The sequence below is a fragment of the Acipenser ruthenus genome, chromosome 6, assembly GCF_902713425.1.
Source record: "Acipenser ruthenus chromosome 6, fAciRut3.2 maternal haplotype, whole genome shotgun sequence".
NCBI lineage: Eukaryota > Metazoa > Chordata > Actinopteri > Acipenseriformes > Acipenseridae > Acipenser > Acipenser ruthenus.
The window spans coordinates 45,296,107-45,319,760 of record NC_081194.1 but is presented as its reverse complement, the minus strand read 5'-3'; the positions used below and the strand labels follow the sequence as shown (position 1 = coordinate 45,319,760).

General features: G+C 37.3%; 1 protein-coding gene across 3 annotated transcripts in view; it reads right to left on the bottom strand.

Moving 5' to 3' along the window:
* LOC117410466 (ERO1-like protein beta) overlaps positions 1–23,325 on the bottom strand; it is a 53,325-nt gene extending 30,000 nt beyond the window's left edge. For 2 of the 3 annotated variants that reach the window (XM_059025428.1, XM_034921662.2), the window contains exons 1-4: positions 22,857–23,325; positions 18,223–18,342; positions 15,432–15,515; positions 8,865–8,906 (exon numbers count right to left, since the gene is read on the bottom strand). In XM_059025428.1, coding sequence (XP_058881411.1) covers positions 8,865–8,906; positions 15,432–15,515; positions 18,223–18,342; positions 22,857–23,012 — 402 coding nt within the window. In that variant the 5' untranslated portion in view covers positions 23,013–23,325. Of the gene's footprint in view, positions 1–8,864; positions 8,907–15,431; positions 15,516–18,222; positions 18,343–20,530; positions 21,039–22,856 lie in introns of those variants that run through there. The other variant, XM_059025429.1, reaches the window with a different exon arrangement.
* Positions 23,326–23,654: the final 329 nt, after the last annotated feature.

Genomic DNA, 23,654 nt, shown 5'->3' with positions numbered 1-23,654 from the left:
AATTCTCACATTGATAATAGACATGGAGGCGGGCACACTTCATTACGTAGCTCAGCTATTGGCTAAGGGAGTACATAAGCAGTGAAAATGGCATCTTAAAAAAATAAATAAATTTAAAAAAAGCAACATGTGGAAGTATTTTGAAAAGTTAAATAAGACCACGTGCAATGCAATATCTGCAGCATAAGTATTTTGTATCATAAATCAACAAGTTAAATGCTCAATCATCTAAAATGCAAACACCCATCTGCTACTTTGGAACAAAACACAGAATGTGGCAAAAAACAAACAAGCATTGCATCTGTTACTGTGCGCAGTGGTCAGCAGTGTGATGCGTCTCAGGCTAAAGAAAAAAAAAAAAGGCTATTTTTTTTGGTTTGTTTTGTTAAAAGTTAACTGATTTGGATTTTGACTGGAAACTACCCAGGCAACGTTAAGCCTTTGTTGTTTGAATTCTGCTACTATCAGTCTCCTACTGATATCGTCTAGATTCTGGACCCGTACTTGGAATCAGCAAGTACGGGTACGGTACATCTCGTTTTTATGTTATATTTTACAGCAGTTACTGAGCAAACATTGTGTTGTGTTTTGTTAGTAAGCAATTGTGTTGTGTGTTTTATAAGACTTATCAAAAGGGTGTTAAATGCAGTTGAAAGTTTTTTTTTTTATAAAGTTTTGCATTTCATAGTTAAAACCCTTCTGCTGTGTATTCTTATTTCTTACAATTTAAATAATTTGTTACTTTCAATACATTAGATGCCTAGATGTTTCTTCGCTGTTACTGTTTATCTAATGCATCCTTGTAAGTGTGATTGCTGCTAATATGTTCTAAGGACCTGTTACTGTTATGAGTAATTAAAGGTTGCATATTAGGGTATTCAAAATTGTTAGTCTTAGTATACTTGAATATCTTATTATTCGAAATTCCCACCCCTATTAAAAATGCATCCTAAGAAGTGAAAAGCTGATGCTGGAAGTTTTTGAGTAAAAATAATAATAATAATAATAAAAATAATAATAATAATAATAATTATTGTTGAGTCTTAAATTATTCTGTGTAAACCCAATACAAATTAAATAACGTATTATGTATTAAATAATACATACACATGTGTTACTACAACTGTTTGAATAATGTACCGATAATGTTTCTGACAACATCCTGACAACTTTTTACACATATAACTTTAAAGTCTGTTTCAAAGCTGTTTTCAAAATGTCCGCTCTAGTGCACTGGGGTTTGAGATCTGTCCTCTAAATCCCTGCAGGAAGAGCGATTAAAAAAAATAAGTAAATAAAAAAATGATACTTCGCTCAATTCAAACGGTTGTCATGCTGATGTGCTGGGGAGACCGCACTGTGGTTGATCCCAGGAGCCAGCATCGCAACCGTTGTGTGGGCTGATGTGCTGGGGAGGCAAAATAAGCTGATCCCTGGAGCCAGCATTACACTTCAGCCATCAACACCACGCAGAAGGATATCTACATCATCAGATGGAAGGAAACGCAAATGGATGGAGACGCAGATGGATCACATTAGTTTACTGTAAAGCTACGTCTTAGTTGGTACTTATCTTGGCGAAAGCAGATTTCAAATCAGCATGAAGTTTTAACATCTACTCTCATGTAATGGAAATCATGAAGATCTGGATACGTCCAGTTACTGCTGTGAATAGTGCAGCTGGCAACAAGAGAAAGACCTTGTGACAGCATGGAGAGACAGCTGACAGGAGGAAAGAGACCCCATTGGGGCGGGCAAGTGTTAGCTACCCTTGTTGGCAGTATCCAGCTCTTTGTTTACAGGATGCTGGAGACACCCGCCCAAGGTTCCTAAGAAATTAAAAAGAAAAATACCCCTGGAAGATGACTCAACGTTGGACAACACTGTTAACGACTTAGGAACGGAAATGGATACGAGAATGGAGAGTACTTCACAAAAGCTAGTTCAAGATCTGCAGTTAGCAAAGACATGGAACTCGAGGTTTGTGTCTGAGGCTGGAACAAGGCGACAACGGCGACAGGAAGCAAACCACAGTTCGCCGGATATCAGCACCCCTTCATAGACGTGAGGAGGACTTGCACGTATACAGCTAGTGATGAACCTAATGATCCTTGTGAACCCGGCCAGACAAACCAGCATAAGAGAGAAAAGAACCTCAACAGGCACAAGCCTGGAGTTAAATGGCCAAGAGCTTGTGAGAAAACTGCGTGGGCCACAGTAAACACTGATCTCTGTTTTGCGTTGGAAAGGTTAAGTGGAACAGTTGAAAAGAAGCTGGATAAATTTGGGGACATAATCTATGCATATGGAAGCGAGAGGTTTGGAGTTGAAAAAAGGAAGGAAAAAGTACAAACTATTCCTGGAAAGTAGACGGCAGCAGGAGATTGAACAAAGGGTCATAAAAGATAAGCTTGCAACACTGCGCAGAGCTGAGCACCTACGGAAATGCTGCAAAAAGAAGGAGCATGCGAGAACTATCTTCTATAAAGACCCATTCAAATTTGTAAAGAAGTTATTCACCAGTGAGAAGAATGGCACACTAAAAGCATCTAAGGTTGAGCTGGAGAGATATTTGGAGGAAACACATACAGATTCAAAAAAGCAGGAGCCTATGTCAGTTCCACCAGAATACCAAATGGAGGACTGTGCACCTAAAGTGGAAAGAAGCAGAGCAAGCTGTGAAAAAAGCAAGGATATCATCATCTCCAGGGCCTAATGGAGTTCCATACAGAGTGTACAAGAGTGCTTCAGGAGTTCTACGAATCCTGCGGAAATTGATGAAAGTGACATGGGAAAAACAGGTTGTATCAAGAGCATGGCGTCAAGCAGGTGGAGTCTTTATACCAAAAGAAAAAGATTCTACAAGCATCAGTCAGTTTCACCCTATTTCCCTATTAAACGTAGAAGGCAAGATTTTCTTCAGCATTATTGCTCCGAGTTTGTCAACTTACCTATAAAGAACTGCTTCATTAACACTTCAGTAGAAAAAGCAGGCATTCCAGGTTTCCCATGATGCTTAGAACACATCAATGTGATCTAGCAACAAATTCAATCAAGTAAAAAGGAGAGGAAGGAGCTCCATGTGACATTCCTGGATTTGGCTAATGCATATGGTTCAGTGCCACATGAACTTACTTGGGCAGCATTTGATTTTTTCAGTGTATTGATGACAATAACAAATTTAGTAAAAGCCTACTTTGGAGATTTGCAATTTCATTATTCAGCACTACATGGCAATGCCTAGAAGTTGGAATAATGGCAGGATGCACCATTTCTCCACTGGCTTTTACTATGGCAATGGAAGTAATTATTAGGGTATCAAAATGGTTAGTGGGAAGAGAGCGCTTGGCTTCTGGAATGCAACTACCACCAATTTGAGCATAAATGGATGGCATGAAAACCATGACTACAACAGTAGCCTGCACTAAATGGTTATTGGGCAAATTAAACAATAACATTGAATGGGCATGAATGCAATTCAAGCCATGGTGCGCCAAGGTCCAAATGGAAATGACATTAGTAGCGTCACGAGACAAATGCGTAAGGGAGGCAGCACCTGTGTTGAAAACTGGAAGAAAGTGGGCGGCAAAGAAAGATGTGGAAGATGCAAAGTCTGCCCTTCGAATCGGTGATATCATGGGGCAAGTTCAGCATAGAAGAGGGGGTCTTGGTCTCAGTTCAGCTCCTCCTACATGGCAGAAGGCAGCTCCAGCTCAACGAAGGAAGCTGGCAGTCAACGAGGTGCAAAAGCAGGAGGAGAGGATGAGGTGCGTAAAGGCCATTTCCCAGGCCAAGCAGGGAGAAAGGATGAGATGGGAGAGTGGGGAACGCAAGATCGGTTGGGAAGACCTATGGTCAATGGAACACAGCAAGATCAGTTTCCTCATCAGGTCAACATATGATGTTCTCCCATCACCACAGAACCTAAACCTTTGGATAGGAGAGGATCCCTCATGTCCTTTGTGTTCATCACCTGTAACATTAAGGCACATGGTGCAGGTGCCATGACCAGGTGCTGCGATGTTTGGCCTTAGCATTGGAAGACAAGCGTAATGTGACCAATAAGTTGCCAACAGTTCCATCAAAACATTACGCACAAAAGACAACATTCCTTCGCCCAGGAGAGCAACTGCCAAGAAAAGGTGTTAAAACCAAGCCTCGCCCAGGACAACTGGAAGCTGCAAGAGACTGGAAAAAGCTGCCAGATTTTGGTCAATGGTTTATTTTTCCATCTGAGATTGCCACCACTAACCTTCGACCTGATATTGTCTTGTGGTCTGGATCAGCACGCCTTGTTCACCTGGTAGAGTTAACAGTGCCATGGGAGGATGCTGTAGATGAGGCATATGAGAGGAAGAAACTTCGGTACGCTCAACTAGCCGCTGAAGCAGAACAGGGAGGATGGAGAGTCCGGGTTTACCCAGTGGAGGTGGGTTGTCGAGGATTTGTGGCACACTCTACAACCCAGTTTCTCAGAGACATCAGATTCAGTGGCCAAGAGTTGCGTCGCACAGTGAAGAACTTATCTGAAGCAGAGAGGAGCAACAAATGGCTGTGGTTGAGACGGAAAGATTCTGGTTGGGGACCTCAGCACAATAGAAAGAAATGCTGATATACGGGTAAGTAAGCTGGGTAGAGTTGAACGCTGGGACGCCAGAATCACCGTCGAGCCCTCTTGAGGTGTTGTGGGCTAGTCGACGAAACACAGAGGATGGAAGGTGCCCACTTGAAGACCCCAGAGATGTACCATACTTAGCTCAATCCAAACGGTTGTCATGCTGATGCGCTGGGAAGACCGCACTGTGGTTGATCCCTGGAGCCAGCATCGCAGCCGTTGTGTGTGATGCACTGGGGAGGCAAAATAAGCTGATCCCTGGAGCCAGCATTACACAGCCATCAACACCAGTTTATCTGTCACAGTTCAAAAACATGACGTGTATATAATGGTATGTCCCATTCCCTTGGCTGCACAAATGCAGTTCAGTTTTTTGGTTTTAAACTTTTGGTTTCACTAAAAACCAATTGGACATCAAAAAACAGCAACAAAAACTGAACTGATCATAACCAACTTGCATGCCTCAGGGGTGTGTAATTCATATTGCCCGACGCCCAGGACAACAAGATTTGCATGAGGGACAACAAGTTTTCCATTTGGACAAATAGTTTTTATTTTTATATTTTTCCTTTGTTCGTTCTGTTGGTAGAAAAACACTATTTCTAGAGAGCCACGTAAATTTCTGAAAACTGAATTGTGGAAGTCTAGCACCTACACACAAACATTTTAAAAAGTGTTTATGTCCCACCCCTATCACTTCTGATTGGCTCGCTGTGGAAAAAGCTGATCTTCTGTTGGTTACAAAGAAACCCAGAAATGGCTGCCAAGAGGGCCTCTGGCAAGGCACAGACTAATCTTTTAAACTTAAGGTATTATTTACGTTTTTTGTAAATGAGCAAATAACTGCTTTGAACCTGACATTTAAATGCAGCAATCTAGTAAAGTTACAATCATGATGTGTAATTTATAAAAGTATTTCTGAGTCTACTTTATGGTCAGGCGTGTACTTGTTGGGAATATGTTTAAAATAAACAAGGTTTATTGTTTAGATGCATTTCAAGACAAACTTTCCCTGGCAAAAAATGTAATGATAGTTTTCCTTCAATTTTAGTGTTGTTAACATAGTTTGCCATTCACCATAGTTACATATTTTTTAGATTTAAAATGCTATATTAATTTTTCCACTGATTTGTGAAACTATTAAAACATGAAGATTGACAAATACGTTTATAATGATAGAAATGAAATGCTTATATATGAGATTATCTGTACAATATTTTATTATTATTTTAAAATAAAATACAGACTGCAAATCTTATGGCAATGTGTTTAAGTATTAATTTTTGTATGTATTTATTTTTCAGGGAGAGTAGTGCAGGGAAAGAATGTTGCCCTCCCAAAAAAAAAAAAAATAAATAAATAAATACAGCCATCAGGGTATGAAGCCAGGATCACCCTGCTGTAGCAGGGTTCCAGCTAGCCATCATGGCACAAGATGAAATACAGCTGTAAAATGTTATAAAAGGAAACTTATTTTGTCTTTGCAATGTTTGATGGAGCCTACTGTAAATATTGTGTGCATTTTGGTAGAGAAACAGCAAAAAATGCAGAGAAACTTGACAGGTTATACACATTCTTTAAAAATCTGGGCTTCAGCAGTTACATAACTGAAAGAACGTCAAGAAAAAACAGAATTGAAGCAACAAAACTAAAACACCTGTACATCAGGAGTTGGATTCAGCTTATAGAGAAAGAGTGGAAAAAAACAGACAGAAGCTATTTTTATATTTGCGTAACTCCAAGTATTGCTTATTTTTTTTTATTATAGTTGTACTCTTAGGGTTTGGTGTACTAAGATGGGCTAGTCGCAGCGCAAACATACCACAATTTGCATTTTCGTTGTGCGACTTAACATTATACATTTTGTTGTATGTACCAAGAGAAAACATGTTAATGAAAAGAGCCGCAATACAGTAATTTAAGTATCTGTTGAGTCTTCTTAGCGAGATCTCTATTGCAAGAGACATTGTTCAAATAAATAGCGGGAGTTGAGTTGTGGTTTGCCGCAGCAGAGGGTACCTGAAGGATAACGTCTATACATGCTAGGGTCCAAGAATAAAAACAACACAGTATGCCTATACAGTATACAGTACAGTAGTAAAATCAAATGAACACCTAGCGCACTTTTTTACTTTAGCCTGTAGGCTACCGGTATGGTAACACAAAATAAATCATTTTTTTAAATTATTATTATTATTATTATTATTATTATTATTATTATTATTATTAATAATACTAATAATAATAATAATGACACAATTAATACAAAATAGATCATGGTGCTGCTGACAAGTTAGGGTACTTGCAGGAGGACAGCCAATTCTTGTTAATACGAATTTAAAAGGACCAGCAATAAATTTTGCATTATGCCACTAATTCGTATTGTCACAAGTGACCCTAAAAATCTTTCCTGCCTTGTACAAGGTGCTCTCACCTTTGAGTGAAAGGTGTATGCGGCAGGGATGTACGGCCCTTCGATAGAACCAGCTTAATTTCTGTGGGTTCCCCACTGATGATGGAAATGAGAATGCAAAGATGGGAGCCCGGCTAACAGGGTTTAAGTTTTTGCAGGTATCAGGCTTTTAAAAACTGTCACCCACATCTGGGATGTGCAGATATGGATAAAGGAGCCTGTGATTGCTTTTACAGACCCATTGAGAGCAGAGCCTGATCAGGACTTTCACTCCTGCTGGGAACACGTGTTGGGAGCAAGCTGATACTCGGAGAGTGTGATTAAAAACTGACTGTGTGAAGCTGTGATAATATTGAATATTGTAATAATTCTGTATTGTGTTTTAAAGAATGTTAAGGCCAGCAGAAGTGCTATTGCAGAAATTCACATTGAGCATATTATGAGAAATACTGAACAAAAGTGACCTACTGTAAACTACTTGTGGGCCCCTGTTTCTTATCTGAGAGTTACTGGTAAAAACAGTCTCTTGAAATTTAGCAAAACTATGATTTAAATGTAATTAACTTAGGAAATGTTTCTTATCAGAAGTAGCTTCAGTTAGAAAGTAGGGCCTCTCGGATTCTTATCTGTAAATTGCCAAGGACTGCTGAGAAAAGGCACACTTTAAATTAAAAAAACAAGCTCTACAGTTTATCTGAAAAAGAAAGAAATATATTTTAGGCCAAGGCCGGACTAATTGACAGAACAGGTGTTATATATCAAAAAACAGCTCTCTTTATAAACTTATTTTAACCAATAAGAACCGTGTGGTGCACGAAGCATATACTATTAATTAGTTTTAATCACCTCACATATGAGATCATATACTATTAATCTTAGAGCATGTACTTTGCTTTTGGATCTCTCATATGCTGGCGTGTGTAATATGGATAGGATTTTTTTACATTTAGTTATAAAGAGCTGGTATATTGGCCGCTTCAGGATTTAGATGTGGGTGCTATAAACTCAAAAATATATTTGAAACCATTTTTGCTATATAAAATTGATGCTGTTAGTTTGTACGGACACTGGACTGCCCAGATTGTCTATGAGCTAGCACCTGGCGTGACCTGTAGCCACCTAACCCATTATTAAGCACACAATAAAACAAAGGAGTACATATGTATGTTAAGGGCGAAACCCAGTTTTGCCTGGGCCAAGCTAGTTTCGCAAAGGGCTTCTGGGTGCATCCCGATGTTACCACTTTTTTTCGGCACTCACCCGCGTCCAATAAGGCGAATCTAGATTGGCCCACAACTTGAAAAAGACGACTGGGCGAAACTCGTTTTTTCAACAGTTTTCACTGAATTTCGGGGCTAGCCCGGGCAAGTCTAGTTTTGTCCAACGCTTCAAAATCAATGCTGGGCGAATCTGGTTCGCTCATGCCATTAATTTGGGCGAGTCTAGTTTTGCATTTCTACACTCTCGCCTGCCTCCACTTCTGATAGCAATGTAGCGACAGTGTGCTGGGTTTCCAGCGGCGGTGCAGAAAAGGTAGGACACCAGGGCTGGTTTTAATAGGGCTCTTTTTATTAGCTCTGTCTCCCAAAAACTTAAGTGTCAAAAAGTCTCGCTCCTCCATATGCACAGGCAAACTCGCCACACAACTCCGACTAAGAGAACACTTCGCTTGCTCCCCGAGGAGTGTTCTCTTAGCCAGAGACTCCTGTACTTTCAATTGTTTCTGCATTGTAAATTGCCCAGTGTAAGAAAGCATTATAAATTAATTAATCTGTAGACATCTACTACTACTGTGTTCAGATTCAAATGTTTTAACAGTAAATCAATAACACTTACTTTATTGTAGTTGCCAGCTTTAATCCCCATTGGAACTTTACTCTGAAAACAAAATAATTCATAATAAATTCCAGCCGAATACCAAAGGAATAACATCTGAATATCTTGCACTTCCTCCGAGTTCTGAAGTAATTCATTTTGAGTTCAGCCCCGTTAAATCATGTGGATTTAATTGCCCATATTCATTCCATGTTCCTTTGTAACAAATTACATGTATAAGGCATGTATTCACGCATGAATTAGCAGTTATCACAACACCCTGGTGGGCGAGTAAGAGGGTATGAATTAGTGAAGAATAAACAGTGAAGTCATTAGGAACGGATGGATGAGAAAGGTGCACCTAAATGTTTTTAAAACCATGATGAATTAACTGGGCTGAATTCAAAATGAATTACTTCAGAAATTAAGAGCAAGTGCATAAGATACTCGGGTGTTTAGTTTAAAGTGTTACCAAGTAAAGAAATGAAAACTATCAATTAAACAAAATTAAAAAATTAAAAAAAAGTTTTTCAGAATTGTTACCGTTTTTAAAGCTTGCAGCAATTGTACTCAAGACATGCACATTTGTTGCGCTCTGTAGCAAACAATCAGTCTGCAGAACTGCAGGTGCGTTTGTCAATAAGGCACTTTTACCTTAATGAACCTGCTTATTCAATTACTGGTGTACTCCTAGTGAAGGAGTTAAAGTTCTTAGTTTCCACTGTTTATTTTTGAGGAGTGGTACAAATACTGTACAAAATCACTCACCTTTCAGAGTAATGTATTTGTTTTAGCAGACTGGGGTTCTTCATTGAAATATCATTAAACCTGTTGTCAGGTTGTCAGGTGTTGGCACTTCGTGAGGAGTTATCCAGGTAAACAATACAAAATTGAATTAATATTACAAATAGATCTTTTTTTCATTTTCTTAAACTTATTGGCATAATCTTCTAATAAGGACCTATGGGGCTTCCAACACGTCTTTCTGACTTGCTGATAGCCTAATAAGGCGGGTACATGATTGATACCCAGCTAGTTCATTATCTTGGAGATCTCCACACTTGCCACATTCAATCAGAAACTAAGAATACATTGGAAGCTATGTTATGTAAAATAGCCTCTCCCTGTCTGTTGCCCAATTAAAAGGTTTATAATGATGTTTAATGAATAACCCAAGTTGGCTTCAAACAAATACATTACTCTAAAAAGCATTCAAATCATGTCCCAGCTTTTATGTCCAGATCAAAGATGATCATGTGTGTCTCTGCTGAATAAAACAATTATAATTTTGGTCTACAATAAACCATCAAGATAAAGTATAAATTAACATTCTGCCAAGTACAGATACTGTATTACAGTATTTAATAGCATGTATTGCATCATATATCTACCTAAATCCAAACAAATAAAAAAGAACCCAAAATATCCTATTGATACGGCACAAATTATAACAACAACAAATGATTTACAGCAAGACCATGGGTTTCATTCAGACCCTATACTTACTAAATAGCTTGGTAAATCTGAATAGATCATCGCTTCCTCTTTAAAAATATGCTAAGGGGCTCCCGAGTGGCTCATTAATTAGTAATTGCTTCATTTGGCCAGCACCAGTGGTCTATCTGGGCCACAATTGACTCCTCATAGAGATCCTTTATCAAAGGTTTATTTTTCTGTGTTCGAGAGACCGCTTGGACCGTCTGAACGGAGTGATGAAACGCAATACAAACCTGAAAGTATCCCATTGTAAGAGAAGCACAGGAAGTACGGTGAAAGACCAGGAACCTGTGGACATTGCTGCTAGGCAGCTATGATCTGTTTGTGTTTTTTTTTTTTTTTACCTTTTGTAAAGAGACCTGCTTCCAGTTCATTCTTTGTTTGTTTGTTTTGAGACTTTGTTGCGGCAGAGCCGCTATTAAAGAATACCTTCTTTGTTGTCTGTGTCCTCCGTGTGCGACCAACCCCTCACAAATGATATTATATATATAAATAATATGACTGTCATCTTCCTTGAGTGGCTTAGTTTTTGTTCTACCTCCCTTAAGTTTTACAGGAGGAGTACATGATGTAAATATGAAGTACTGTTTAATTCCCAATTGGTATGTAACGGTTTATTTAAAAAAGTAACTGTAGCAGTATTCACTTTAAATGCATCTGAGAAGCACTGCTCCACTCTTGATACCCTTTAAAAAGCTTTAAATTCTCAGATTAGCTTCTAATGTCCTCTCAGTGTGCAGCAAAGCGGAACCTCCAATAGCTTCTTTCCAAAGTAAATCAGGTTATACGGCTAGCAACAGGCAACACAAAACACTTTAAATCTGCCGTGATCTACGGCTTGGGTTAAGCAGGGTCCAAACATACACCACTTAGATACAAAACACAAACTGCTTTTCTGAAGTACAGGTTGAGCATACTAAAACCGTACCCCATTGAAAAAGATTTAGTCTGGAGTTACAGTTAAGTATTGTGTTTGTTTAGAAACCTAAGTGTCTTATGCATTTCTTCCCCCCCCCCAGTCTAAATGCATCTCAAAAAGTCAAAAGGACTTCACTGACTGGTATCTGGAATCAATACCTATGCTGTATTGTATGTTAAAAGCATATTTAAATAATTGAAAAGGCTTGAAAGCAAGCAAGACACAAATAAATATTGCTCCAGGCCATTTTATTGGGAACACCAGTCCGCGAAATAAGCGACGGCACTGGTGGCAATTGCCGCAGTGCCCAAGCTGCTTGCCGCAATGCCTCCCAAATTTAAAAAAAGACTTACGGCAAAAGCTGCCTGTAAGCCATTCTGTCATTGCCGCCGGTGTCCCTCAGCACCAGCACATCTGATCTACAACCCATTCACAACCTAGCTCAGTGTCAGCTGGCCCGTTCTGTCACAATTCAATTTAATTCTGTCTAATCTCATCCTGCTCAAAAATTAGTCATTATAATGTATTATTGTTGCCATTCTTTACTGTGTACCTCCCAGCACTATGCCACGAGAAAGACGTACTGTACCATTGGTTATAAAATGGGTCTTTTAAATCCTCTATCCTGATTGGTCAAAACAGGTCACTTGGGGTGTGAATATTACAGCATATTCCCATGGATTAAACTTTTTCAAAAAGGGGGGAATCACTTGCAGATATCCATACGCCACTAGAATTTTGAAAAAACAGTAGCTATATTTAAATTTACATTAATAAACATGACTAACCACATTTAATATATAATTAAAAAAAAAAAAAAACATAGCCATATTTAAATTCTCAGTACAGATGACGGACGAGGTATATCAATTTTGATCTTTCGGGAATCCAAACTCTAGATGAGATTTTGGATGAGTCTGAATCAGACACCAACACTTATTCAAGTGGTGAAAAAAAGTAAGACTGCTAGGCATCGAACTTACCGAAGCACAGCTTCTGGACATAGAAAAAGAAAAGGATAAAAAAAAGAACACACAGAAGTCCACTGCCTGGGCATCGCGTGTCCTTTTTGTGCCACTGTCCGAGTATTTCAAAATGCAAACAACATCTTTGTTGCCACTGTGAAACGGTACCGCACATCTTACATGGATACCTCCTGTCACTACTCCCGGATCACAAAGGACGATTAAAAAAAAATAATAATAACCTTCCCCAACACTGTCACCTGACACTGACACTTGTTTTTAATCAGTTCAATGTTTATTAAATAATAATAATAATAATAATAATAATAATAATAATAATAATAATAATAATAATAATAATAATAATAATAAGTATTTTTGGTTTTATTTATTTTCTTAAGTTTTAACCCCTTGCGGTCCTATGTCGGACCTGGTCCAACATCGTAATTTTCCCTTCCCGGTTCAATGGTCCGACATCATCAAAAATACGCAAAAAACAGGTCTAGTCGTTTTTTCTCCGGAAAAAGCCAAGAAAACCATTCAATGGCTGAGTGAGACTGATAGGAGCCGAGAGAAGCCGAAAAAAAAAGGGGGCGTATCTCGTGAATACTGATAGACCCGACACCACATAGATAACACGGACATAAACAAACAAGATAGCTGCTTCCGCATCCAGCGCTCACAGAACATCACAGACATTTGCAGAGCTTTTTTTAGATGTTACAGTAATAAAATAACGACTTGGATCGCATTATTGAGGAGTTTGGGGATAAAACGAGTGATCAGGAGATAATTTATCGGTATGTACTACTATTACGAGGTATGTAAAAAATATAGCGAACAAGGGGTGGGGTGGGGCGGGGCTGGACCCAAGGGTTAAGGGACTATTTTTTAGGTCAGAGGCGGAAGGACAGTTAATACAAACTACTTTTTTGTTAATTAAAACATGTTTTTACATTTTTTTTATTTTATTATTTACTTAGTTGACCCATTTTATAAGCGCAATAAAGCACTTCAGGGTGTGGGATATACTCTAATATCCACACGCCCTGGGCGGTTAAAGCCACTCGGCTTCACCTTGGGCGTGCGGACATCAGAGTATATCCCACACCCTGTCGTGCCTTTTTGCTTACTTAATGATGGGCAAACAACATAGGGAGGGGCGCTGTTATGTTAGACTGAGCTCAATATGACCGCGCTTTCAGATATTTTCAATCACACGTGTTCACTGCAGTGCAACTGTGTGATTTTTCCGTTTGTGAGCCCCGTGCCAGCTCGAAAACGTTTAAAAAGAAAGAAGGAAGAAGAGCTGTCTAAATCGGCAGTGAAGTGTTCTAGGATTTACCTAATGTTCACATAAGCAATGGGTGCACAAAAATTCATCCCGTCAACAATAATAATAATAATAATAATAATAATAATAATAATAATAATAATAATAATAATAATAATAATGTGAACTTACAGTTGTCAAGTACAGTACTGCAGAAAGGACAACATTAGACTTAAAATTTAGCTTAAAATTGTAATACTTTAAAATGCAACGGTGCACATTCTAACTCCTTTCAAGTCTTCAGTGTATATAAATTGTTAATTTATAGAGACATTTCAATGACCATTAAAGTTTTATAATTTGGTGTTATTCCCCCCAAAACACCAACGCTAAAAATCAACACACAACAGGTATTTAATTATTAGATTTGCTCAAATTCTTGAACCAAAAAAAAACAAACTGAGCACGTAGCTATGACATGGTTCAAGTAGCAGCTCCCTGCATTATGAAACGAGTAGAGATAACAGAATAACATAATTTCATTTGTTTTTGTATAATGCATTCTCATTACCTTACGTAGTTCTGCTTTTTAACTAGTAAAACATATGCTTTCACGAAAGGGGTTAGAATGTGTAGTATGCTTAAACAGCATACTGTTTCTTTTTCTGAATCGAGTGTCCAGCACCATAAGAAAACTGTAACTCCTTTGCAACTGTACATTAAGAACTGTGAAATTATACAAAGCCTCTCAAATGTAAACCTCTAACAGTAAGTACATCCAGCTGTTCATTATAGTGATGCAGAGCACACTCCACTGCCTGACAAAGTTTCTGTTTAGATTTTTTTTTCAAAGCCACGTTGTTTGTACAGGTTTGTAACAGCGGTTAGCAAACTACAGTTGTGCAGACACTGCAGACCTAACAACTCATTTGACCACTATTGTTATTAAACTCGAGACATTCATCTATCTTTAACTTTCCCTTCACTGACATCGCTTATTTGTGCTATTGTATCACTAAGGCTGTATCTAAGCCTCTAGTCTAATCTATGTATTAGTCAATGGTGTGTGGTTTAGTAAATAATACCCTGAATATTTATTTTTTGCCAAATTACCCTTTGTATTTTTTCATTATGAAAGTATATCTTTTTAAATTGATTTTTTTTTTATTTTTCATACCATTTGATTTTTACAATGTAAAAGTGACCTATATTTTATTTTTGTAACAATTAGTGTGTGAATCACTCAGAAAACATTGATTTGTGTTTGTATGAATTACAATTTCATCAACATAATAGGCTCTCGATTTCTTTTTTGTTGTTTTATGAATGAGTATGAAATAGCCTTGGTGCCCTTGGGTTGAATTTATGTTTTGCCTTTTTGCCCCCTAGAACTGCCTTGGTGCCCCTGAATCTTCACGCCCAACGAAGGCAACATTGCCTTGCCCTTCATGACCTTAACTTCATGCCCTGGAACACACCAGAGTGTTTAGGGAATTACAGTGGCAACTCAGCAAGCAATAGATTCTGCATTGTTCCCAAAGACATCCAGCGGAATGCCTACTTATTTGTCTACGAGTGTATTGAGGAATTGTGCCAGGGATGGTGGCTCTCGTGGTAAAAGCAATTTCAGGACACATGATTGCTTACAATGCACAGATATGCATGGGAAAGGACTTTAAATTCAAAGAATAACTAGTCCAAGACCATGCCAATAAAAGCATGCTCAAATGACAACTCAGCATTTGTCCAACATAGGTGGGTACAGCAGAATGTCAATTTATACTTGATTTTTGATGGTTCATTTGTAGACCAAAATTATATATTTTTGTATTCAGCAGAAACATTCATGATTGTCTTTGATCTGGACATCAGACTGCAGTATCTGGAAAATTCCTGGTCTCACGGATAGCTACAGTACAAAGCAACATCCATACCTCTGGGCAAGGTTCCACCTGACAGTTCTTGATGGAGCAATGCCCATCATCTGGCCAGAAGGGACATGGTCTCCTTAAATTTACCTGCAGAAAAACAAAAAGACAGCATATTTATTAGAGTGTTGCTGTGTAGATCTGCTGCAATTCACAATATTAAAATATACTCCCATGGGTTTTACTTTCAGAGCTATATATAAATAAGCTAAAATCCACAAATCAAAAATGGCATCAACCTAAAATGTTGCATTTAATGGCCAGTCTCATTTTTATGGAAAGAAGTGTACTAGTCTCATTACCTTATCTTTTTTGAAGTTTCATGGTTACATGTGTTTTAAAGCCAGGCTGCTAATCTCGCAAGGCACCTGGAGTATTTTTAATATAGGTCAGCTGTCAGACTGATAGCTGTGTGAAGGACACCTAGGAGTGCAGATAGAAGGCTGGGGGCACAGTTGGTATTTTTCTATTTTCTATTTCCATTCCCTAGAGGGCAGCTGTAACACTTCTCACAAGGAAGCATTCTGGAGTCTTTCCCCAGCTCTACATCAGAAGTCAGTCTGATTACAGTAGCTCTGGTCCTGCTCTTTAACCTTGACCAACTACAAACCCCAGTAAGGTCCAGCCCAGCAACTCCTGCTTTAGTACCAGAACTTTCCAAGTCTTACTCTTGTGTGTTGACTAATAACTTGTCAAATTTCATATGAATGTCTGAATGTCTAACACTAGCGACAACAATTAATTAAGTAAATTGAAAAGACTATGAATTTTGCATTCATTGATGAACGCCCCCTCTGTGCAGAGAGAATAGGTACAGTCTTGTCATTCGGGAATGTAAAGGATAATTCTGTTTTAGATTTACAGTATAATACAAATGATATCCATATTAAAATTGGTTGATTTACTGCCAAATAAAAGCAAAGGAGTACAATATGGTAACCTAACCATGTACAGAAATTATACAGAGACATTAGTACATAAGATGGAGTCTATTTACTTATGACATCTATATATCATTATTTTGGGAACCGATTTGAACTAAGAATTCAATACCACATTTGAAAACAATAGCTAATGACACTTAATTCTGGCATTTTTTTATTTACATAGACAATAGGCTTTGAATACCAATATATCACAAAACGCAAAAAATAAAAAATAAAACACAGCCTTCTATGCAGGTGACACTTGCCATGATGTCCAATAAACTAATTGTTTGTTCTTGTTTGATCATAACAAGCATGTATACCAATTACTGACTATGAAGATGTAATTAGCATGTGTGGGAATAAACTGTGTTAATCGCTTGGACAACGTAGTGAATAGACTGTGTGTGTTTCCTTTGTGCTGTTCACCATTTCTTGATCTTACAAAGATGGGTCTGCTAGCATTGCTGGTTTTCATTCTGGTTCTCTGCTTTACAGCATCTAGAAAGGGCGATCGTCCAATTTACTTTTAGTCAATATTTGAAGTTAATGAATGTTCCTATTAGAGGTTCAGGAGAAACCCTGGTTCTTAACTGAAACTTCAGCAGAGCACTACGTCAATTTTTGTCCTCCCACAAAAAATGTAAAGGCTGCTACCCACCAGCGATGTGTCAAAATGAATAGAACCAATACATTTGCTAAGTATCTTTCACACCACAGGCGACACGACAGGTGACGTAGGAGTGGCACCAGGGCGGCACTGGAGCGACGCAGAATAAATAGGATTGAATTAAATTTTTTGCGATTTGGCGCGCGTAAACTAGGGCATTGAGCAATCAGGCAGCAAACGGGCAGCAGTGTGGAGTAGTGGTTAGGGCTCTGGACTCTTGACCGGAGGGTCGCGGGTTCAATCCCAGGTGGGGGACACTGCTGAGGTACCCTTGAGCAAGGTACTTTACCTAGATTGCTCCAGTAAAAACCCAACTGTATAAATGGGTAATTGTATGTAAAAATAATGTGATATCTTGTAACAATTGTAAGTCGCCCTGGATAAGGGCGTCTGCTAAGAAATAAATCATAATAATCAGAGAACAGCTTCAATGCACGTGGTCCAGGAGGGCGAAGCAGTATACAAAATGACAGAGGAAAAAAGCTTTATGACAAAGGGCATCGCAATTATAAAGATACGGATTTAAGATAATATATGGGAGTCCATTTTGAAGGAACTGGATAAGCCTGGTGTGTATGACTTATTGACATATATTTTGAAATACCGTCAGAGAAGACACTCATAATTTCCGCATCATGTTGACGAATATGTACCAGTTTTGTCATAGTTTTGTCAATAGCAATTTTGAACAGTTGTATAGATCTGGCAGTTTTCAGACCTGTCGCATCACCTCTGTGTCGCATCTGGTGTGTATGGTTATGTCGCTGCGAAAGTGTCTCGTCACCAATTTAAAAAAATCACATTGTCTCTGCTGTGTGGAGACCTTAAGGATTAAAGTAAAAGGAGTTTTCCATTTAAAGAAACTAATTCAGGGAGATCACAGTAGTTTAGATGGGTTTGATATCCAGAATACATTTGATTATACCTCCCTGTTTACATTTTTACTGTAGTCTCTTGATTCCTGATGTAGGATGGAATATTTGTGATTAGAATAGATGAATATTTTTTTTTTATTCAACTGAAATACATTTTTGCATGTTGATGGCAAACAAACCAATATGCTACTCTATGATCCGAATTTGCTTATTAAGGAATTAATGGCAATTATTAACAATTACATGAACTTGTATAGGCTTTGTAAAACTGTGCCAGGAATGGTTCAATATATATGTATTTATGATCCAGGTGCTATGGAACTTACTTTATAGTATCTGAAGAAGTCTCTTTCTGTTAGTTTCTGAATTTTGGGATAGATCTTGAAGTTGTTGAAGACATCAATACTCTCTATGTCACAGAAGCAGTCATCCAAGACACCTGTCAACTATAAAACACAAGGTCTTATTAAAAGCAAACCAACCATATAAACCACAAGTTCTGACAACTTTAAAATGTTTGCTTTAAATTTAATGACTATTTGAAAAGAATAATGTAAAAATCACATACATCATCTCTGTAAAAGAAAAAAGAAAAAAAATGTATGGTGAACAAAAACATCAAGTATTGCACAAACATTTAATTAATACAAGAAGTGCCTGCAAAAAACAAGATAAAAAAAGAACTTGATTGAAGAATAATTGTTAGTACAATGTCATTTTTGTTTGCGCAAGTTCCTGTAAAAACATCCTACCTACATGAACCTCAGAATAATTTTACTTCTGTCACAGGAAACATCATCATGGTTCTTCGGTCCATCTAACGCTTATCAATTCAATTTTTAGAACGTTTCCTGAAATTGGAAAAACTGTCTGGTTTTCACCAAAATTTCAATTGTTTAATTTTCAAATTGTAAATGAAAAAACACTGAAAAAATGAAAAAACCTTACCATATTTTCATTTTTTCCAATTTCAGAAAAATGTACAAAAAATGTAATTGATAATTGACCAGTTCTTGACTACAAAAAAAAAAAAACTCATTTATTTTACATGTATACAGCAACTACAGTGATGTCAGAAAGTACATAAACGTTACATTCTTTAAAAAATGCAGGGCATCGATTACGCATAGATTAATTCAAACTTGCTTTGCATTTTAAACTGCTGAAACAGTCAAACACTACCCATAAAAACAGCAGCTGTTTGATTCTGAGAACAATACAATTAGTATAAGATACACAACAACATGACGTACTGTATGCATATGATTTGCAAGTGTGGGGTAGTTATTACTTGTATTGTGTGTACATGGTTTAATAACTGTGGTTTAACTCTGCTATTACTGCTCTTCATTAAAGCACCATACAGTCAATATCTAAAAATGTGATGGCCCAAGTAATATAGTTTTATTTTTTACATATTATAGTACATATTTAAAGCCCTTCATGAAAATTCCAAGAAGGTCTTCTTGCTAGCAAAATGATATCAGTATAATAAAAAAAATACCATATGGAAAAATGCAATCCTTTTTAAATTTCTGTTTTTCTTCTCACATGATTATATTTCAACCATTCCTAGTAGGCGAATTATTTTTAGGCTCACAGAGTGACATAGTTTCAATGTGGGTGATGAGTACATTCATATTTCAATAAAGTAAAACTGCATGATTGTCAATAATAATAATAATAACAATAATAAATCAATTTTCTGGTCGGTGGAGCGCACAGAAGGAGTAACTATGAACATCAGTAAATAGACACCGATCAACGGGGATTGCATTTTAGTGTGGAATTGAAAAGGATTGCAGTAAAACAACAAAAATATAACGAGACAGACCACAACAGGCCACACACATTAAACACCTTTCCCAATACAATAGTGATATATGCCAAAGCACAGTTACAGGTAAACATATTAAGTACTTTCTAGTAGACAAGGAAAAAATAGCTGCTGTAGGACCTTGGATTCAGTCGTAATTGAATGTGGAGCTTTGTCTCGCACATTAATAATTTAAAGTATGAACTAATCAATTTGGTAGGTTGCAGATAATACAGTTATTGTCCTTTAATGATTACATGTTTTAAAAATACAGCGGAGGGATATTTTTGGTTCATTTTTTTTTTTTTTTTTTGCACCAGCTGTTAAAGAATAAGACAGCTTGCTTTAACTATACAGACAGTAATGTGTGAATGGTTGCTCATGTAACAGGACATTTGTTCAGAAACATGAATACTACTTTAACGTAGGAATGAATTTTACATGATTTTACATTTTAAAATGACAAAAAAAAAAAGAAATTAGCTTACATTAAAGTGTTATAAGTCCCGCTTATAACAGTAACTTTTAATTTTTATTTTAACCTAATATTAAAAACACAGCTTGAAAGCAAGTCAATTCCATACCCTTTAAATGCTGTCAATGACACCGTAATTAGAAAAAAGAACTATTTATCCTCTTTATCTTCAGCACACAAATATGTACTGTACCAACACAATCCTAAGTTTGAAAACGCGAGCTTCCTTTTGCTACACTGTATGACTGCAACAAAATACCGCGTTACCAGCCTACATACTTGCATCTCAATACGTAATATATTTTTTAAAAATTACACATTCGTGGGTTATATCAACACTGACCTCTGTACTGGTATCCCAGGAAAGCATGAGTGAAAATAGAGATGTCACCACTCCTAGAACAACATAGCCATGTCCGCTCATGCTGTAAACTCTGCTGTTTCTAGAAGACTGGACACCTTTATGTTCCCGGTGTTAGTTTCTAAACGTATATACCAGTTGTGTATACAAACGAGCACACACCTTGCTATCTGGCTGCCACAGATACTTGAGATTCGCGGTGACAGTCAACCAGTCAATTAGCTCCCATGCTGCTGCAGCAACTCCAGCCCACTTTTTTTTCAACAAACCCCGCCCACAAACAAATTATTTCTTGAAGCACAATGGGTCAGAGCCTCCTTTCTGAAGCGTGTAGTTTTTTTCCGCTAAAGAATCTGACAATCGTACAGACCGGGACTACAAGTACCAGAGACGACAGTATACAGGTCCCGAGGGAACCAATCAGAGTAAACCACGCGGCCTAAAGTTAGAAGGCGGTCGACTAGAAACCAAACTTTCCGTTTGAACGGAGTTGAAGTTGAAAAACAAAACAGAAGTCAAAATAGTGTCTGTTTTGTATTCGATGCAATAGTGCAACAATATAGTGAAGTCTTCAAAAAAAAAACAAAAAACAACGAAACGAAACCTGAATAATGTAGGAAGGACGAAACATAACCAACTTTAGAGAGCACCTGCAAAGCACCTACCACTGGGATTAATTGAAAATAAATATCTTAGGACACTCGTATATTCCAAATATATAAAGTAGTCGCAATCACAATCTAAATTAATTAGCCTACCTAACATTACAAGAAAGTAATTTACTGGGGAGGCATGACAACCCAAAGCCCTGGTTAGAAATGTCAACAAAATACATCTAAAACAAACACATTTAAGCATGATTTACTACAATTCAATTCAATTAAAAAAAAACGTAAATAGAGAGTTGTTTTAAACATAATTCAAAACCACCCAGTATGATCCTTGATCTTTCAAACTCGCCTTTTTCTGTTGTTGGAATTACCCTAGTAACATGGAACACACCTTAACTTAATTCATTTAAATCCTGAAGTAAACACAATCTCTGCATCTCCACCGAATAACAGAAACACAGTGTACACACCTAGGAGTGCCCTCATAATCTCTGGCTACATTAATGTGTAGGTTAACAATTTGTAGTAGAACCAGTTTGTCAAAATTATCCTAAAATGCAGCAGGAGAAAATCAGATTCAAGGCACATCTGTTTTCATCTGGATGTGTTGTACAGCTATACAACTACAGAGATGCTATAGTTATCCTGCACACGTTTCAGATCAGCAAGGTTTAATGTTCAATGACATAAGAAACAAATTACACCCAAATCCCTTTTTTCTTTTTTTTTTTAATGCAACTAGATTTTAAGAAAGTGGATAATCCACAGGCTTAGATTAACATATGTTTGATTATGTATATGATGTGTTAAAATAAAACCAAACCAGTGTTCCAAATTTGCTTCATTAATGGCATACATATATTTCCTTCAGTGCATCCCTCAAGCTTAAGGTTAATTGAAAGATGTCTCTGAATTGTTCTGCTAAAGGCTGATCTGCACAACTGAGTTTATGTATCTTCGGATAGAATTAGCGTATTAATTGATGGACAATATGCCTTTATTATTATTATTATTATTATTATTATATTGCAGACAACTCACAAAATCATGTATTCTTCAGTCAGCTCTAATGAAAAATATACCCTAATAATGGTAATGGGCTATAAATAACAAACAATTTCATTTAACTTAATATTATACATGATCATTGAATACTGTGTATATGCTGTCCCTGGCAAGCCCAATCAAATTTAATATAATGATTTGGTTTCTAGAACTGTTTCATGCACTTACTACTCTTACTCAGTTTCAATTTGTGTCACTTCATTCTACAACCTGTACATAGTATGTAAAATACTTACATGTGCCTGTCTTATTTTATGCTTAAGACATTTAGCCTATTTGTTTTAACTTGTCCACTGTTCAATTTGTACTTGTATTCAATTTGTATGCCAAATATATGTAGTACAGCTCACTGCTCCACAATGAATTGTAAAGCCTGAAAAAGCTTTGCATACTTGTGTATCCAATGGAACATCTAAATAATGAATTTTAACAACAAAAAAAACTGTCGCTTTAAGTAGGTGTAGTTGCATGACGTCACAATAATGTGACAGAGGAAATTACTAGAAGAGTTGAATGCTCAGTTGACAGATACATTGTAACAACTACTGGAAGAGTTTAATGCTGAATTACAATAACGTGTTAATAAATACATATCAAACGTGTTTAAAAGGAAATGGCATAAATATACTTACGTGACAGAAGCAACTCTGATCTGAACTGGAGGTTATAGACCGTTCGCTTTGTTGTGTGCTGGATTTAATGTTGTTCAACCAGCCCAAAACAAAATCACTACCCAGCAAGAACAGAAAAAGAGTCAGCCCTCCAGCCCGTAATGTAATATTTATCATCACGGATCAGAAAGTAAGAGAACAACAATAACAGAAGGCTTTCTCGTAAGCATTCACAATCGAAACCATAAACGACTGTAGGTGTAGCTACGCAGGAAAATACAGCGAACAGATATAATACGAAGCCAGCGTTAATTCATTAATAATTAACTGAATAAATATACAACGCGTCCAATTTTAAGTAGAAATGGCACTAGAAATACTACCAATTTTCCAAACAAAGAATAAATAGTCGTGATGTCTTGTTAAATCAGTTCACATCTGAGAGATGTAGCTCAATACTAAAACACTCCCTCAGATCATCCCCGGGGGCGCAGTGCTGTTTTTCGTCACACACCAGTTCCACCCCTTCTCTCTGACCCCTCCCCCTTAATTAGAATATTTCCTCAGTAATTGGGATCTTTGGAAGCCAAAGGTTTGCAATATAGTTATTCAGAACTGCTGCAGTAAAAATGCCGTTTAATTCCAACGGTAAGGTTAGTTTAAATTGTAGAATGATTTTGCCTTTTAAATTGAACTTTCTCCAGTCTAAAATACATGGTTAACAACTTGATATTTGAAATGCTCACAAAAAGACACGAACATATATTATTATGCACAGAAAATACTTGATAGTGGTAATACATACCCCAGGGCCCTGTA